This window comes from Brachyistius frenatus, unplaced genomic scaffold (assembly GCF_029030835.1).
Source record: "Brachyistius frenatus isolate BFR_SWC_R1_liver_20210118 unplaced genomic scaffold, ASM2903083v1 Contig_79, whole genome shotgun sequence".
Lineage (NCBI taxonomy): Eukaryota > Metazoa > Chordata > Actinopteri > Embiotocidae > Brachyistius > Brachyistius frenatus.
The window spans coordinates 1,301,643-1,321,792 of record NW_027210678.1 but is presented as its reverse complement, the minus strand read 5'-3'; the positions used below and the strand labels follow the sequence as shown (position 1 = coordinate 1,321,792).

Below are 20,150 nucleotides of genomic sequence, written 5' to 3'. Positions count from 1 at the left end.
CATTCAAGCTCTCTGGGATTTCTAATTGCGAGGCCTTGTGCTGCAAACTCTCCCTCCACTTCCCACCCCGCTACACCCCCACCCTCCCACCCACCCCCACTCACGACTACTGTAAGACTTAATGAGACACAATTACAGCCCCCTAGGAGTCCTGGAGCGAGCCAGTCACAAAGAGAGACATAGACCCCCGGTGAATGGCCACTCAGCAGAGAAAGGGACGGAGAGAGGGAGCAGGAGGGAAGGCAGAATCACAAGCCCTCATTGTCCAGAGAAAGCACAGAGAGAAGCCTTTTTTTTGGGAGGGGGGGGAGAGAGGGAGGGTGGGAGGGGGAATATAAATGTTTTTATTTAATGCCGGCTCATAATTAGGCCCCTGAGAGGGGAAAAGGAGAGCCAAAGGAGTGGAGAGGGCGGGGAGTTCAACGGGGAAAAAAGGCCTCGTCGGTACAAAAGATGAAGAATGACATGTTAGACTTGGAGGAGGAGGAGGAGGAGGAGGAGGAGGAGGAGGAGGAGGAGGAGGAAAGAAAAGGGGACAAACAGATACTGAGGTGAAAAAAACACAGAGGCAGAAAAAGAAGGACAAAACCAAGTGGAAAAAGTTGACAGGACTTTTCTTGTGTCCGTGTCCCCCCGCGGCCGTCGGAGACGTCCGGCGTGGGAAATGTCCCGACGGCGAGCGATGCCAGGCGGACGGAGAAGCCGACGGCGCTTCGCTGTGTTTTCGGCAGGTTTGGCTTCACGTTTGGCTCGAGAGGTGAAATATTCCCGATTCGACGATCCTCTCTGCCAAAACTGTGGGAAGCAATAAAAAAAAAACCCGAGTCGGGGAAACTACACAGAAGTTTGGATTTAGACAGAGAGCTGCAATAAAAGACCAGAGAGGCACAATTTAGCGGACATCTGTCGGTGGGAACGTTTAAACGTGTTATTCAGACCGTATTGTTCGGAGCGGTCAACGTCTGGCGAGTTTGGAAGTGCTCTCACGGAAAAACGGGAGTTTATTGCGCGAAGCTGAGCTTCTGTATGATGTTCACGTTTAAAGAAACGTCCCAGACGACGGATATCGCCGACCCAATAAAAGACTTCCACGTCAGTCGGGTTCCTGGATGAGTTCAGGGGACGAAGGACGTCAGCTGTGCCTTGGCGTAGGTTCCTGTGACCTTTGATGATGCTGCGTAGCGGTTTCAGTTTGACGCGCTGATCCAGGGAACCGTTAGGTTTGAATTCTGCTGCTGTGATGTCACCGATGGACTTTTATTGATTAAACCCGTCTGTCTGTCAAACGAGAAGATGTGACGTGACACTCGATTTCTTCGTCTTGCTCTCCGACAGGTCGGTTTATAACGTGTGTTTCCAGAAGCCAGAAGAACGCCGAGCAGCTGAACCGGATCGGTCAGCGGCTCCATCGTGAACTCGCCTCCGACGCCACTTTAAAGGAACGCTTCCCCTAAAAACACCTGTTCTCCGGCTCGCCCGTCGCTCTCGGTTTCCTCCGGACGATCGGAGACGCTTCATCACGAGACCTTTTTCTCATTCCTCTCTGGGAAAACGTTGTCGAATTAAAACCTCCAAATTGCTCACACACACACACACACACACACACACACACACACACACACACACACACACACACACACACACACACACACACACACACACACACACACACACACACACACACACACCACACACACACACACACACACACACACACACACACACACACACACACACACACACACACACACACACACACACACACACACACACACACACACACACACACACACACACACACACACACACACACACACACACACACACACACACACACACACACTCACACACACACACACACACACACACTACTCACACACACACACACACACACACACACACACTCACACACACACACCACACACACACACACACACACACACACACACACACACCCACACACACCTACTCACACACACCCACACACCCACACACTCACACACACACCCACACACACACACACACACACACACACACTCACACACACACACACACACACACACACACACACACACACACACACACACACACACACACACACACACACACACACACACACACACACACACCCACACACACACACACACACACACACACACACACACACACACCCACGCGACGCTGCTCGGTGTGTGCAGCCTCTCAGCGACTGACTGGACCCCCTTTGTTCTCCGGTGACCCTCTTAAGCGCAGGTTGAAGCCTGCAGCCATTCCACTTTGGATTTGGACCCTATCGCGTGTCCCGCGGCTAAGTCGACCAGGACCGGGCCTCCTCGCTCAGACACACGGCAACAAGTGTCCATTCACGTCGGGCCGCGCTTTCAAAAAGCTAAAGATCACCGAATCTATGAGCCCGATGCGGTAAACAGCATGTTTACTTGTTGTTGTTTTTTCCTCAGTGATGCCAAAATATCCCGCTGAAGAAAATGAAACTCCCTCCAGTTAACTAATGCAAGAAAAATAACCGTATCTGCACGTTAAAGAGTTCAAATCTGAGCCGAAGCTCCTTTATTCCAACTAACAGAAGGACTTCACGGTTTTATTATGAACAAATTGGAGCCAAATAATCCGGCTGTGATTTAATCCATCCTTCAATCCGTCCTGCTGTCAGGATGCTGAGTCTTCCTGCAACATCACAAAACCTCTTCTTTTTTTCATCTATCATATTTAATATTTGCCCCCCTCCCCCCACCTTCGCTCCCCCACCCCGCATCACTACATGCTTTTCAAAAGAATCACATAAAATGACTTTTCCCCACTTGCTTATCCGCTGTCACAAATATGCAGATCGGTGCTCGGGTGTCAAGATGATGCCACATGATGCAACCCATTCAACTTCATTTAAACAAGTGAACTTATCTCACCTGTTTGGCAGATTTTATTTTATTTAAAAAGCGTGAGCGAGTATCAAAGACCTTTTTTTCGGTGCCTTTAACGTTCTTCCTCCGTATTAACTGTCAGCCTGTTGCTGCCGGAACAACAGCGTCTGACAACGCACAAAGCGGAAAGGCGTCTTTGTCGGTTTCAAGTGGCTCTCTGTTGGTTTCATCAGCTTAATCAGGTCCAACTGTGACTTAGATTGACAGGTCATATGTCAGATGTGGAATTTTCTTTCTTTTTTTTTTTTTTTTTTGCACAAAGTCGCGCGTATTTCCTCGAGTTTGCGTTTCAACTTCCTCCTATTTATCTGGGAAAAAAACTTTGCTAATCCCCTCATGCTTCTTTCGATTTCACTCGTTCCGCTGCCGTTAGATCAGGAAGCAGCTCGGTGCCTCCAAAAAACACAAAACACAAATCCTATTAACCGACGGTGAATTATGGTAAATACGTGGTTTTGACAGAACTTGTAAATTTCTTACGTGGTTTTTTTTGTGGTTTTTTTTTTTGCCTTTACGTGACTGCAAGCTGTAAAACGTGGCCTGTGTTATCGAGCTCATTGATTTCTTAAAAGTTCCAATAAAGAACTTTAATTTCCTGAGGATAAAAGTTCCTCCACAACATTTTGACTTAAAATTAATGAACAAAGCCGACACTTCATTGTTGGTCCTTTTGGCCGTGAAATCTCCTAATTATTGTTATTTTGGGGGTTTTAAAAAGCCTTTTCAAATTATTGGCCCAATGTGAAGGTTTCATAATGATCTAATAGGAGAAATGAAATATAATATTCATAATTCTGTTTTTATTAGTGTACAAATCACCTGAAACCAAAAAAGAGTGTTTTTGCTACTCCATGTTTCTACGGCAGCCCAGAAGGGACAAAAAAAAACCAGGCATGACTTTACAAATTTCGCCGTAGATTCTCTTTTATTCGCTCTGAAGCAGACGGATGTTACGTTGGTTGAAATCTGCAACCTCACCACTAGATGTCACTAAACCCTACACAAAATCTATAACTGTTTTTTTTTTTTTTTTTTTAATTTAAAGTAATATCCCGTGTAGCTCAAACACAAAAATATATTCTTGAAAAAGACATTTAAAACAATTGAAAATAAAGTAAAACAACGTAGATTCTGCAGCTGGAAAACAGACGTGTAATGAAAGTCTGCAATCAGTTTGATACAGAAACTCAATAAAGTTTTTATGGTTGTACATTTACGGCTGATCATCACCTGATTAAAACAGAAGTATGACGACAGTCACGCAATTAGTGTGAAATAGAAACTCAATAAAAACTTGTTTGGTTGTACATTTACTTTTAATCATCATCTGATTGACCTCTGAGAGAGTTTCTGCTGTTTGTTATGTTAAAGTCATAATTCAAATTAACAATCAGATCTCTCTTTCTCCTTTAAAAAAAAAAAAAAAAAGCACTTAAAAACATAAAATGTAAATTATAACTGAACAAACCAGAATCTCTTCCTGTCTTTACTACAGTGAAACTACACCAAGAAAACATGAGCAGTCTGTGATAAATAGGTTGCTAATGATTATCCAGACCAACAGGTCACATGATGATGATTTTACAAGTACTTTCTCTGGTTGGTGTTGCAGGTGAACTCTGAACCTCCCCCCCCCCCCTTCCTCTCCCTCCCCCCTCCTCCTCTCCTCCCCCCGTGCAGTCTGTGATACAGTTTAAAAAAAAAATGTAAGAAATTAATAAAAAATTTAAAAAAAATCAAGAGGAAATTGAATCTGAAAGTATAAAAAGTTTTTCACGAGTTCTTGTCGCTCGGCTTCACGTGGGGATACGAAACAAGGTTTTTGATGTGACAGCAGCGTGAAGAAAAGGCCTGGAGTCAGCGAGAGGATCAATCTCCCGCTCTGACTGAGACTGACGTCCTTTGTCCTTTAAACCGAAGCGGTAACCCGCTCATGACAACGTCGGCTGACTGACACCTCGACGTTCAGTCTGAGCGACTTCCTCACGAACCGCAGCAGGATTCATTTTCTGGAAATCTTCTCCGGGACTGATAAGCTCTTTTTTTTTTTTGTGCTAATCATTACACGGCATTTTTTAAAAATCTGCAGATGAACTCTTAGATTGGTCAAACATTTACCGGTCCACCCGGCGTGTCCTGCCTTCCTCCTCCCATTACAACCAGTTTATCACACCACGCTGTCACTTCTTCAGATAACACCGATTATATTTGGATCCTGTGGAATTTTTATTGCGGTGTGTTCACTGCCCTTTTGATGAGGTGTTGTTTTTTAAACACTTTAATACACTCAATAAATGAGCTCATACGGGCCTTTCACATAAAAGTCTGGAGGTTATTATAAAGACGTTGCTTTAAAATACAAAATATAAGACTTGCTGTCATATACGTGAAAGTATAGAAACAAATGTCATCTTTTAACGTTTCAAATTCAATTTGAATAAAACCTATTTGATTTAGTTTAATAACAATTTTAATTCAGGTCACGGAAATGTTTGGTAGTCGCTCGTGAACCCGTCTGGTACAAAAGTCCAAAGAATAATCGTAGTGTTCTTCCTCTAATCAGGTCCAAAGGTTCGTCTCTTTAACTTTGATGCTACAATACAAATGATTGGCGTATCCTGTTTTACTGCTGACTGGACAGATACGACTGCTGCACACACACACACACACACACACACACACACACACACACACACACACACACACACACACACACACACACACACACACACACACACACACACACACACACACACACACACACACACGTCATTAATAATGAATGTGTCACCAGTAGTGTTATTAATGAGATCATAATGATACCGACATTTATTCAAACTGTACTAAGTTTCTTTCCACTGCAAAAATAAACCCATTTAATTTCCTGAGAGGCGTTTTGTTTATTGTTTATTGTTTATTGTTTGTTTGGTACGATTGTTTACACGGGGCTGATTGACCCAGCGGTTACGACGTCGGTTCAAATCCTTCGAGCTTCTTCAAACTATATTCAGCCCTTGGTTTCGCCTCGCAGGCCGAACAGTAAAACAGCTGCTTTATTAATAATCTGCCGTGAAAACACAGGTTGAGATTATCTCTCGTAATCTGTGTGTTTCTGCAGTTTTAAACTCGTTAATCTCTCGTGTTTTTAATTGTTATTTCTGCCAGCTTCATTTCTACTTTTCTACTGTGATCATATCGATCTCTGAACTTTTGGCCCGTCTGGTGACGTCTGAATATCTTCAGGTGGCGAGGTGTGATGCTGCCGCCCCGTCTCCGTCCTCCTCGTCTATCTTCCCCTCTCTCGTTCTACCCCCTCCCCCACCTCCACCCCCACCTCCACCCCCTCCTCTCCCCCTCCTTCATTTGGCCGAAGCTAAATGTCTTGTGTGAGATAACATCACAGTAGGAAATTCCGCCTGTGTTGCCAGACTGCTCAGTTTCCTCCAACAATGTGCGTCCTTCATAAGTGGCTCGGCGGCGCTCAGGATCTCCTCTCATCCCCCGTGAGCCCGGTCAAAAGACCCGCCGGCGAAACCCAACGCTCCCCCAGCTCCACGCCAGAGCTGCAGCGGGGCAGCTAGTGGGATTACTGCAAAGACACCCCCCCACCACCACCACCACCACCCCCACCCACTCCCTGCAGTCTTACATTTACCTCTAAGACCCCCGCTAACAGCTAAATCCATCAGCATAAGTTGCCTTTAAATGCTTCAGAGATTTCCTCCTAATAGATGAAGATAAATAAACTTATTAGAGCTGCGATGGCACTAATACACTAAAAAAGTAAGTTTCCTACTTTAATAACACCTCAAAAGAACTCAAATTTGTAATTTCTTAAAACTAAGAAGAAGTAAGTTTCTTCTTTTTTAGCAAATCTGTCTCGAATGTTTTGTAAAAGTCACATTCAACGTGACTTTCTTTTATTTGAAACGTCAACATTTTTGCTTCAGTTCAGCAGCTTAAGTGAGTTTTTTTTCTTTTCTTCTTCCAAACCAGAAAGTTTTGGTGACGCTCGTCGTCATCCTCACCGAGGGGGGTCTGGGTTCGCCTCGCGGAGTCCCGCTGCCTCCTGCTGTGACGTCGGTGGATCAGATCACTAAAACAGACCCGAAGCGTCGTTCACTCAGGAGATCAAAAGTAAGTTGAGGGACGTTTTTTTTTTTTTTTTAAACCTGCAGAAGTGAAATCCCCCGAGACGAAGTGTACGTGTTTGTTTTTGGGAAGACGCCCCTGAGAGTTAAAAGCTCCTCCGAAGCCTCCGGTTGTGTTTCCAGCGGCCGAAAGCTGCAGTCAGTAAAAAAACCTGAAAACATGAATCTGTCGCGGTAAGAACGTGCAGAGCGGCGGCCGCGTTCTCTTCCAGACGGTTTCCACGAGGAGGCCGACATCGTCTCGACCCGAGACGCAGGGTCTTTTTACATGAAGCGCCACAACACGCCAACGTTACCACGGTAACTAAACAGTTGCAGCCCGCCTCGGAGATTAGCGGGTTGTCGTCTGGACAGGACGAGATGTCAAAGAGACGTTAAAGCCTTCGACATCTCTGGCTCACCAACCAGCGACCGAAGCACCTGTTGTCAGACTCATTGGAGGTGAGAGAAGGTTAATTACGCTGCTTCATCATCGCCGGCTGACAGAGTTCACACGCTCGGCCGCAGGAATGTACAAATAAATAAATAAAACTTCCCCGTTTAAATACTCGAGTATTTTTGAAGTAGTCAGTCGAACATCATTTTATAAAAGGGACTCTGGAACCGACTAAACTTGAGATTTTCCTGTTAATCTCTGATTTACCTGCCCGTCACTAGTTTAACACCTCCCTCCTCTTCACCCTCTCTCTCCTCTCCACACCCTCCTCCTCCTCCTCCTCCTCGTCCTCCTCCTCCTCCTCCTCCTTCTCACTCGCATATTGACCTGCATTTACCCCAATAACTCACTCCTGTCTGTTTGGGCTTGGCAGGGTTGCTCCCAGTTTAACCCAAGCCTGTGTGTGTGTGTGTGTGTGTGTGTGTGTGTGTGTGTGTGTGTGTGTGTGTGTGTGTGTGTGTGTGTGTGTGTGTGTGTGTGTGTGTGTGTGTGTGTGTGTGTGTGTGTGTGTATTACGCACGTTGTGGGGACATAAATCTGTTTTGTGGGTGTGACTGCTCAGATTTGAGGGTGAAGACTTGGTGTCAGGTTTGAGTGACATCAGGTGAATCGTGGTTCTGGTCGTGTATTCAGGAAATTAATGTTGATTGAGGGCGTGCATGTGTGGACAGAGTGGGCGGAGCCTCCTGCCAGGTTCACCGTTTGGGTCAAAGTTCACTCATCACCTTCCCGTGGAATGTGTCGATCCTCCAGATACACATACGTGTGTAGTCTGCCTTCATAGAGCCGCCAACACCCTCCCACATTTATATATATATATATATATTATAAATAATTCAACAAAATAACATTAAACAACAACAGAAAACAAACTTTCTCTCAAGCTTAAATATCGGTGCTTGGAATAGAACAAAGATTGGAAATGATTACTAAACAACAAACAAACAAGCAAACAGAGCAAAGCAAAAGCAAAAAAAGATGTTTGACTCCTTAGTCGTGATGCGTTTAGCGGCTGCTGTTATGAATTATTTGAAATAAAAAATATATTTTTAACGATCACGTTTTGAAGGTAGAATTGGAGAAATTCTCTGAATTCAGACACCAACATTTAATCTATGAAATTAATTTAATTTAACATTGTATTAATCTTCCATGTGGAGCATAGTGCATGTGCACACACACACACACACACACACACACACACACACACACACACACACACACACACACACACACACGGTCTGAGTAAACATGGGGGAAGCTGTTACTTAAGGGGCTGACATGGGTAAATATTATTCAGGAACACTTGTGTGTGTGTGTGTGTGTGTGTGTGTGTGTGTGTGTGTGTGTGTGTGTGTGTGTGTGTGTGTGTGTGCGTGTGTGTGTGTGTGTGTGTGTGTGTGTGTGCGTGTGTGTGTGTGTGTGTGTGTGTGTGTGTGTGTGTGTGTGTGTGTGTGTGTGTGTGTGACTGAGTGTTTATGTGTTTATTAACCTGTCTGTACAAATGTGTACGTTAGTCAGATTTTTAGCGAATGAGTGTAACGAGGCCACTCGAAGCCTCCAGGACGTTATTTGAAGAACAAATCACACATCATCTGATATCCGTCCTAAATGATTTTTCCAGCTTCACCGCTGAAGGTACTGAGAGGACAGCAGTGAGAACAGGACTCCAACAGGTTGAACAGCAGAATAAAGAAAAGAAAAGAGTCGAGCTCCGACCACGAAGAGGGAAACCTGCCAAATCCCCAATCCCCCCCCCCCCTCCTCTTCTTCTTCTCCTCCTTCTCCTCCTCCTCCCCTCTCCTCTCCTCCTCCTCCCCTTCCCCCCTCCTCCTGGCACTAGAGATTCTGGGCTACTTATCTCCTTCTCAAACATTTACACTCACGGCTTCGGCACTTCAGGGAAAGTTGATCTTCCACAAATGTTAAAGACTATAAATGTCAATTAGCTTTCCGCTGGTCTTCTTTAGAGTTCAGTAAAAACGATAAATATCCTTCATTTCTGGTGACTCGTTAACAGCTGCCTTCAAACCATCTGTGGAAAATACGTCCGTGTTATGGGAATTATTGTAGCTTATAAAATAACATGTAAAATGCAAGTTTTATTCTGGACTACTACTTTATTATGATTGAGTTATTTTTTTTTACCAGAGATTGTATGTAGAAGTGTTCGTAACGTCCAGGTCTGAAAAATGAGTCCGAGAGCTGCAATACCACCGAGTGCCACTAGATGTCGGCTCCAAAACGATACAGGACATTTACCTCGTTTAACTTGACTGATATTTTAAGTGATTAAAACGTTGTGGTCGTCGTGAAAAGGTGGGGTGGAGGACAGAAGTGAGTAAAGTCATATTTAAGTGTTTTCTTTCCTCAGGAGGTGAAATCTTCCCAATTATTAATCTCCTGAACGCTTCATGCTGTAGTTTAAACTGGGCGGCTGCCGGCCCGGTGCGGAGGGTGTTGCCGCCAGCCTTTCTAAACGGCCACTTGTTCTCCCGGCGTCGCTACGACCCCGGGGCGACAGGCGCCTGTTCTTTGAATCAGCAGCGCTGGAAAACAGCAGCGCCGTGTTTCTAATTGGGATCTTTCTCCAGCGGCGATGACGTCGTCTCTGCGGTACAACGCACAGGCCCGAGGATTCATTACAGGACGCGTGACGACAGCCTCGGCGCTCGCTCGGCTCCCCGAGTCGCTGGCCGTGTTTTACAAGCCGCCTTCATCCTCAGAGGGAAGCCGCTCGGCGACGAGGTGAGAAACCGGAGAACGCTGAAAGCCGTCAGTGTTCCCGACGTGTTCGAGCGGGCGGCGAACAGACGCGATGTGTCTGTAAACAGACAAATACAACTTGTTTAAGGGCTTTTTTTTTTTTTTTTTTTCTTTTTTATGATCTGATGAATGAATAACACATTTCTTTTACAGCAGGATTTAAATCAATAAGTTTCTAAAAAACTTTTTTAGACTGATAGCTGTAACCTGACTGCACCACAGGCCTGTCAATCAAACAGACACGCCCCCAGAAACAGGTCTTCTTGAATCTTCTTTTCTAATGAATGAGGGATTATTTTCAGATGGACCTCCAGAAAACTAAGAAGGAGTGACTTTAGCTAACAACACCGAGATAACTGATGGACACATTTTATTCACTTTGGATTTGATGAGAGAAGTTGAATGGGAGTCTATGGAGCCGGAGGCTTTTTGGAGCCGACCTCTAGTGGCACTCGCTGGTATTGCAGCTTTTAATGCCTCATTTTTCAGACCCGGAAGCCGTGTCTACTTTTATGGTCAAATTACAAACTCCTGGAAAAAAAAAAAACGTTTTTGATTGCTTTTATTTCCCAGTGAGTCTTATTGACTCAAGTGTTTGTTTCAACTCTGTTCGACGTCTCGGGTTTCTTTTCCTGTTCAGATCGTCTCAGTGACGCTTCCGTGTTTCTCAAATCTCAGCAATTAACTCGTGAGTATTTTATCAGAGACAGAAGTGACGTCTGAAACTACAGCAGCTGTATGAAACAGGAATTCCCTTTAAGTAGGATTTTATTTGTGTTCCTGCCGGTTTAGGGTCTGTTTAAAGGTTTTAGATGCTAATTATCTGCTCATTGACTCCTATTGAAACCAGGTGTGTCTGATTAGCTCCATGCAGCTGCTGGCTGGGAGGTTATATAAGGGAGAGTACATGAAACACTCTTTTAGAGGCGGTGCACAAAGCTAAACTCAGGAGGAACTGAGAGTTTAAATCACTGCTTGTTTTTGTGAGTTCTCTGAATTCACACACCTGGAAGGAGTTGATCACCTGAGCAGTTTGGAAGAGAAAAGGTGGCAGATTTTCCCTGAAAAGATTTTGAGGATAAATACGTGACTTTACAGTAACCACCTCCACGCAACATGATTTAATTTGAAATGCCTAAAAATATAAAGTCATGTAGATGCTTCTGCTGATGTGTCCTTCAGCACTTGAAACATTTACAACAAGAGTAAAAATTTAATTTAACTTAATGTTTATCTTTGGGTATTAATTGTCCCATTTTAACCATCTGTTGTTTTGTTTTTTGTTGCATTTGAATAAAATAAATCTGTAAGAATGAGTTAAGCCAAACACTCAAACTTTGTGAAGAGCTGGAGGCAGAAATTAACTTCTCTGAAAGGATTTCAAACTTTGTTTGATATATATTTATTTATTTTTATCTTTTAGGAAAAAAAAAAAAAAAGGTGATTGGAAAAACGACATCTAGAAATGTTTCCTTTTGTGTCCGTAAATGATCCAGCAGCCTCGGGTCACCGGTGAAATGCAGTGTGGACCAAACTACATTCAGATTTCAGCCTTCACAACATCATCTTCATCATCTTCATCATCATCAGCTGATAAAAAAAACAGTTTTAGAGAGAAATTCTCCTTCAACAAATATTTGTGTACCTGAATGTTAAGGCGGGAATCTCAGTATTATAATTTAAACCTATTAGCTCTTATCTTTTGGTTTTAAGTGTGTGTGTGTGTGTGTGTGTGTGTGTGTGTGTGTGTGTGTGTGTGTGTGTGTGTGTGTGTGTGTGTGTGTGTGTGTGTGTGTGTGTGTGTGTGTGTGTAGTTTCAGGAGGTTGGTTAACAGACCTGCTGTCATGGTTGCTGCAGCAGCAGACTGATTGGATGGGAGGGATTTGTGTCAGTGTTTGCTCTGGTTAATGAGCGGAAGGAAGGTGAGTTGATACAATACACACCGTGTGTGTGTGTGTGTGTGTGTGTGTGTGTGTGTGTGTGTGTGTGTGTGTGTGTGTGTGTGTGTGTGTGTGTGTGTGTGTGTGTGTGTGTGTGTGTGTGAGACTGCCTTGAGCCTCAATTTACCACCGACTGATTAGTAGTCTGTCTTTAAGTAAACACGGAGGAGAACTGCTGAGGAATCTTAACTTGCGGCAGGAAGGAAAGGAAGGACGGAGGGAGGAGGAGAAGGAAGAGGAGGAGGAGGAGGAGGAGGAGGAGGAGGAGGAATCTTCCATCCGTCACTGACCAGGAACAATAACCTAAATTTCCTCTGGTTATAGCCGGAAAATTAGAAACTTCCACTTCATGATGAGTCACTCAAAAGGTACCAAAAAAAACCATATTAAACAAACTGCTGACATCAAAGTGAAGTTTTTCTACTTTGCGGTCAGAAAATGAGGTTTTAATTAAAAAATATCAGCAGTTTGAAACACGTAAAAAGAAAACCTGAGTGTAGAAGTTAAATAATGAAGTGAGAACAAATGGATCATCTACGTTATGGATTTTTTTTTCTTTTCCTGCAACTCCTCATATAGTTATTTATACGCTGATTATTTATCCAGCCAGTGAGAAGTCGGTGACAAGCAGCATTCCCATCGAGATCAAGGGTGGCGTCTAAAAGACTTCGTCCAAAACTTAAAGAAAGTAAACATCCTCAGAAGTCATGGAGGAGGGGGGGGGGCTCCACGTCTTATCTTCAAGTCGTACATCAGATCTAATTACACTCAGGCCTCCTCTCCGACACACACACACACACACACACACACACACACACACACACACACACACACACACACACACACACACACACACGTGGTTTTAAATGAGCCCAACTACCCCGGGCACCGAGGCGACACACCGCTTCAATATTTATTTAATTGCCAGCTTCAGAGGAGATATTGAGGAGGAGATGCAGGTTTCAATGAAAGTGGGTCAGGTTGGTTATCGGCGCCTGCAGAGCGAGACGCGACTTGTTTTTGATACATTTACGAGAAGGTGATCGTATCTAAAGCAAAGTCATTTTGCTCCGTTGTGTAATCTATAGAGGTCTGAAGACATCAGATCATCTGGAGAAGTGGCACCGAATGATTAACCGTCAGTACAGAAACATTTTTACCTGAGCTGACTTACCTTAAAATGTTTGTTTTTTTCAGCCGTACTCCCAAAAAAAATGGTCAAAGAGGTGTTGCGTGGGCGAAGCTCAGGCTGGCCCGGTGAAGCCTGGTGTCGGGAACCTGCAGGCAGTTTGCCAACTGTGAAGGTTCCCACCTGAAGTTTAGCTACAGATCCCATGAACTGATTTTTTTTTTTTATGTATCGGGCTGTAAAAATGTTGATTGCTGCTGTAAAGGTGTCCGTTTTTACATTTTGATACAGTTTACATTTACATTTTATGAAAGTGTTCGTAGCTTCCGGGTCTGAATAATGAGGCCGATAAGCTGCAATACCACCGAGTGCCACTAGAGGTCGGCTACAAAAATAATTTTGTGCGGCATTAGCTAAAGCTCCTTATTAATTTTCTCGCAGCCCATCTGAAAATAATCACGTCATTAATTAGAAATTAGGCCTCAACGCTGCATGTTTGGGGGGGGAGGGGGGGTCTGTTTGATTGACAGGCCTGCAGTGAAGTCAGGTTTCCACTATAGATGGGCGGGACTTCGCGTTCCTCGTGTTTCCAATCAGATCGAGTCAGATCCACCGCTTGCTCCGCCCCCAGTTTGTCCAAATATGGTCACTTCTGGGTCCACAGCTCACAAACCAACAGGTGACATCACGAGCCAGCCGCTAGTGGCCGTTGGAGGAACTGCACGTTTTTGGCACAAAGCATTTTCTAATACCGCTCATCTATTAATGAAGCTTTAGTAGAAACTTAAGAAGAAAAATCTTAACTGGTTACTTTTCCTGCTATTTTTAATTCTCTTTCCTTTCACCATCATCTAGACCGAAGTCCTCACTGCAGGCTTCCTATTGATCTCATTGATCCGTTCCATTAATCAATTCCAACAACATCATCGATGAGCACCGTCAGTTTTCATCCCGTTATTTTACAGACGGGGGCCGGAGGAGTCTGAGAGGATCACGGGGCCAAACTTCCCATGAGGAGGTTCCAAAGACAAACATTTCAGAGTTTCACAGCACGCCTCAGTAACTCTGTGAGAACCCCCCCCTCCCTCCACCTTCCTCCCTCCTTTCTCTTTGGCGTCATGAACTTTGAGAGCCCTGGGAGAGTCGGAGGGTGGTGGTGGGTGGTGGGTGGTGTGTGTGGTGGGGGGGGAGGGGGTGTCAGATCGAGGAGCGCTGCAGCGGGGAATGCAGAAATCGACTTCTAAACAGATGCAGTAATTCCATTTCCACCCTTTTAAACGTGGTATGCGGGGGGCCAGCGCGAAACCCGAAACCCGCTATCAGGAGGCGGGAGGCGTAGTCGACAGTTGGTGGCTGGGCCCGCCGGGTCTATCAGCCATGTTAATCAATACGGGTTCCACTCTGATAGACAGCGATTGGTGTAACCGATGCTCGGGCCTGCTATTCGGTTCTCCCCCGGTGGGAGGAGGAGGAGGAGGAGGAGGAGAAGGAGGAGGCACCTGTTTCCTGGGACTTTCACCTGCGGTTCACGGCTCGGCTGGAGACGGCCGGCCCGGCGGGGCAGGCCTCTGGATCGGACCCAAAAAAAACCCGCGCATGAACACAGTGTGAACGGGAACGTCTGAGGAGTCCGGTTCCACCGTGAGAAAAAATGTTCCACCTGCTGTCAACGAAGCGATTTGCCGTTCGCTGTTAGCAGAGCAGTCGTGACCCGTTAGGAACACCGGAGACGGACTTTAACGTGCAAATCACCCTCCGACTGATTATACAAATGCTTTAAATTGTGATTTATTTATTTTAGTTTGGTTACCGTGTGAACCGACTGCAGACGTCTCGCCGGGCGATCGGGATTCAATCCATGACGCTTTCTGTTGGTCTGGCTCGTTCTCGTGAACGCGATATCTCAAGAACGCCTCGAAGGAATTGGGTCAAAATTGGCAAAAACATTCACTTGACACCGAGGATGAGCTGGTTAGATTTCTGAGGTCAGGGGTCAAGGGTCAAGGTCACTGTGTGGATGTGTAATCTCAAACCTGAGTGGTGAGCAGAGGCGTGCGACCTGCAGGCGTTAATTCTAGATATCTACTAAATACTGTCGATCTATTTTCATGACTTCAGTTTGTCCCTCCTCGGTTCCTCTTCCTGCAGCGTCTCTGAGAGTTTTGCCTGTTAAAGGATCGATATCTTACCGACTGAGGAGACAACAACTTTCCACGTCGAGATTCTGGAATTTACGTCTCATGTTCTGACGAAAGAAAAACTTTATATCGTGCTGTTTTGTTTTTTATTGATCAATTTGTCCAACTTTTCTGACAGATTTACACCGATTACTATTAAAGTCCCTTCATTAATGGACCCCACCCGACCAAACCCCCCCGCCCCCCCTCCCCTCTCACTGAGCTATAAAACAAGCATCCTTTTTGCAGACTGGAGTTTCGGGGCTAATCAGTCTGATTAAAAACATGTGGATTGGAAACGTGAGCGCCAGTCGGCCCAACTGTCTCCGCTCCATTTGAATCTGTTGAATCCACAAAGAAGAGTGAATTACTTTAATTAGTGCTGTCACAACTCTCTGTCCGCCCGTGTTAGCTTATGTCTATTTAGGGCTGAGCTGTGGAACTGTTTGCACATACACACACACACACACACACACACACACACACACACACACACACACACACACACACACACACACACACACACACACACACACACACACACACACACACCAAGTTGAAGTTGAAGGATTCAGTTCGGTTTGCAGGATTCCGTTTGTCCACCTGCTTTTTATTCATTGACTTTCCTGCATCTAAAAGTTGGGATGGTAAATGGTCTGTACTTGTATACTTTTATCACCTTTCGGTCTCAAAGTACTTTAACATGGTTTTCCATTCACCCATTCACACACTAATGAGACTGATCTCCATGCAAGGTGCCGCCATCAGGAGCACACTCACACACCGATGAATGTGGAGCAGCTTCGGGTTCAGCGTCTTGATCAAGGACACTTAGACATGGGGGCAGGAGGAGCTGGGATCGAACCACCAACCTCTGTGCAACCCACTCTACAGCCTCCCTACGGATGCAAAAACATCCCATTTTAATACACTTAATAACTTCTACATGAGCCGACCAGTCAGCTCAAAACATCGTTTTCATAAATGTGCCCGTGTCCAGATGTTGAAACAGCATCCTCAAATGTAACTTTTTCACAGTGAAAAGTTTTCACCAAACATAAATCACACTTTTTTTTATGAGCCGTAGAGTTTCCATCACAAATTAAAACGTCTTCACATGACTCGCTGTCAGTCTGCTGAAAAGGACATTTCTGTGATGTGCAGGCACTAAAATATGTGACAGGATGTTTTGTGTCATAAGTACAGATGTCGCAGATATGAATTCAGTAACTAATAAATATTCTGTTAAATTAGCCTGTCTGTTGCAGTTTTGAGCAAAATGATTAAATCAGTGGTGCAATTCTGAAGACATCCAAACAACCAAAATAACTAAAATAATGAACTTTCCCAGAATCGTTTATTTAATTTCTGTCATCATGCTGCGGTGCGTTCAGGAACATGCAACCAAAAAGTTTGCATGTTAACTTTTGATCAGTCTTCTCTCCACTGTTTGCACCCCCAGAGACATTCCTTCATAATGTAGCCTTTCTGTTGGATTAACACCCCCCCCCTCCTCCCCCTAATTCTCCTCCTCCTCTGTTTCTGCTCGTTTGTAAAGAGCAGTGTGTGAATTAGTGTGTATTAGGAGGAGGAGGAGGAAGAGGAGGGAGGCGGGGGGTGTAAACAAGGACAAAGTGATTGTAACCCTTCCTCCAGGGTGAACATTTTAAACAAACACCTTTACAAAGGCCTCCTGATTGACTTGACTCGCTCTCCCCTCCCCGCCCGGCCCGGGGGAGTGTCCTCGCGCCTCCCGTATAAAATCCAGCGCTCCCATCAGCTGCAGCGCATGCAGAGAGGCACCGAGCTGCACCCACACAAAGACTGTCCGCACACTGGGTGAAAGTACACCGCTTGTTGTTTTCTGGATATAGGAGCGCGTCTCTCTCTCTCTCTCTCACACACACACGCACACGCGCACGCGCACACACACACGCGCGCGCACACACACACACACACACACACACACACACACACACACACACACACACACACACACACACACACACACACACACACACACACACCGTCTGCGCACGAGTCCGAGTCCAGCAGCAGCCCTGGATTGATCCGACCTGCAGCCTGCTTGCAAAGAGCAAGTTCGCTGTCACTTTTGTGGAGGACGGATCACGCGCAGGAGAACAGCGATGGAGAGGAGCATCCCGGGATGGTGCGTACTGCTGAGCCTCGTCCTGCACGGCACGCGCTGCATGGCGGCCAAGGAGCTCCAGTGCCAGGAGATCTCCGTGCCGCTGTGTAAAGGGATCGGCTACAACTACACCTACATGCCCAACCAGTTCAACCACGACACGCAGGACGAGGCCGGCCTGGAGGTGCACCAGTTCTGGCCGCTGGTGGAGATCAACTGCTCCCCGGACCTGCGCTTCTTCCTGTGCAGCATGTACACACCGATCTGCCTGGAGGACTACAAGAAGCCGTTGCCGCCGTGCCGGAGTGTGTGCGAGCGGGCCAAAGCCGGCTGCGCTCCGCTGATGAGGCAGTACGGCTTCGCGTGGCCGGACCGGATGAGGTGCGACCTGCTGCCCGAGCAGGGCAACCAGGACACGCTGTGCATGGACTACAACCGGAGCCAGACCACCACCGTGTCCCCGGTGGTGGCGAAGCCCACCAACCGGCCCCTGAAGCCGTACAACACCAAGAAGAAGAGCGGCTACGGCCGCGGCATCCCCGGTAAACACAAACCGGCTGCCTCTCCGTGCGAGCCGGGATGCTTCTGCCGCGCGCCCATGGTGCCCGTGACCAGCGACGGCCACCCGCTGCACAACCGCGTCAAGACGGGACAGATCCAGAACTGCGCCATGCCGTGCCACAACCCCTACTTCACCCAGGAGGAGAGGACCTTCACCGCCTTCTGGATCGGCCTGTGGTCCGTCCTGTGCTTCGTCTCCACCTTCGCCACTGTGGCCACTTTCCTCATCGACATGGAGAGGTTCAAGTACCCGGAGCGGCCCATCATCTTCCTGTCCGCCTGCTACATGTTCGTGTCGGTGGGATATATCGTCAGACTGATCGCGGGGCACGAGGAAGTGGCGTGCAACCGGGAGAACGGCGCCGAGCACATCCACTATGAGACCACGGGTCCCGCGCTGTGCACCGTCGTCTTCCTGCTCATCTACTTCTTCGGCATGGCCAGCTCCATCTGGTGGGTGATCCTGTCGCTCACCTGGTTCCTCGCTGCGGGGATGAAGTGGGGGAACGAGGCGATAGCCAGCTACTCTCAGTACTTCCACCTGGCCGCCTGGCTCATCCCAAGCTTGAAGTCCATCGCGGTTCTGGCTCTGAGCTCCGTGGACGGGGACTCCGTTGCCGGGATTTGCTACGTAGGCAACCAGAATTTGGATAACCTGCGGGGCTTCGTGCTGGCTCCGCTGGTCATCTACCTGTTCATCGGCACCATGTTTCTGCTGGCCGGGTTCGTCTCCCTGTTCCGGATCAGGAGTGTTATCAAGCAGGGGGGCACCAAGACCGACAAGCTGGAGCGGCTGATGATCCGGATCGGAGTGTTCACGGTTCTGTACACCGTCCCGGCCACGGTCATAGTGGCGTGTTACTTTTACGAGCAGCACCACAGACAGACGTGGGAGATTACGCACAACTGCACGTGCGTGACGGACCCGAGCAGGCAGAGGCCGGACTACGCCGTGTTCATGCTGAAGTACTTCATGTGCCTCCTGGTGGGGATCACTTCGGGAGCCTGGATCTGGTCCGGGAAAACCCTGGACTCCTGGAGGACTTTCTGCACGCGGTGCTGCTGGGGCAGCAAAGCCTCCGCGGGCTCCATGTACAGCGACGTGAGCACGGGACTGACGTGGAGGTCCGGGACGGCCAGCTCGGTGTCCTGCCCCAAACAGATGCCCCTGTCCCGGGTGTGATCAGGGGGAGAGAGGCGGGACATCAGACTTCAAACCAGCAGCTCTTTGGGGACAACAGACTTGATTCTTAATGGTTTTTTTTAGTTGGTAAATTATTACACGTGAGTCACCAAACTGCCACTTTGGTCCCGAGAACTCCTCTAATGTGAACGATTTGTTGGATTTCATTCATTCTGCTTCTAAAAGTCCTGATATGAGTTTGAACTCGTGGAAAGTGCTCCTTCTTTGCCTTATCCAGATGACGTCCGTGGGTTTGAATGTGAGGGAGGGGGGTGGGGGGGGGTAATTGTGTTGGGATTGTCCATCAGCGTGTTGTAATTAGCACATTAATGAGCGCCTAATGACTTCTCTTTAAATAATGAGCCCGTCAGCAGCAGAACAATGTACCTGGCGCGGAGAGCCCGCAGTCTTATCTGCGCCTAATTGAATGCGCACAGCTGACAACACCCCCCCCCCCCCCCCCACACACACACACTACCCCCCTCGTCTATAGGTTACACGGTATATGAGGCTCTCCTCCGTCTTCTTACTGTAAAGAAACCGCCGTGTCTTAAACACAAACACTCCCAGTGAGACGCTGTTTTCTGTCTCCACCTTTGAATCGATGCCTTAATTCTGTCTCATACGGGTTCCATCAGCGCGTAAAGTGTATTTATATAATTATTGGTGCACATATGTTGTACATTTGTATATGGAATTTTACGAGACTGTAAATATG

At 46.7% G+C, this 20,150-nt stretch overlaps 1 protein-coding gene across 1 annotated transcript; it reads left to right on the top strand.

The window, feature by feature from the left end:
* Positions 1 to 17,433: 17,433 nt before the first annotated feature.
* LOC138626922 (frizzled-8-like) lies at positions 17,434 to 19,889 on the top strand. Its single transcript, XM_069708931.1, has one exon. It carries the CDS (start codon positions 17,687 to 17,689, stop codon positions 19,430 to 19,432), a length of 1,746 nt encoding a protein of 581 aa, XP_069565032.1. The 5' UTR covers positions 17,434 to 17,686; the 3' UTR covers positions 19,433 to 19,889.
* Positions 19,890 to 20,150: the final 261 nt, after the last annotated feature.

What these genes read in the sequence shown, in the direction of transcription:
- LOC138626922 (XM_069708931.1), top strand. Translation starts at nt 17,687, where the DNA reads ATGGAGAGGAGCATCCCGGGATGGTGCGTACTGCTGAGCCTCGTCCTG.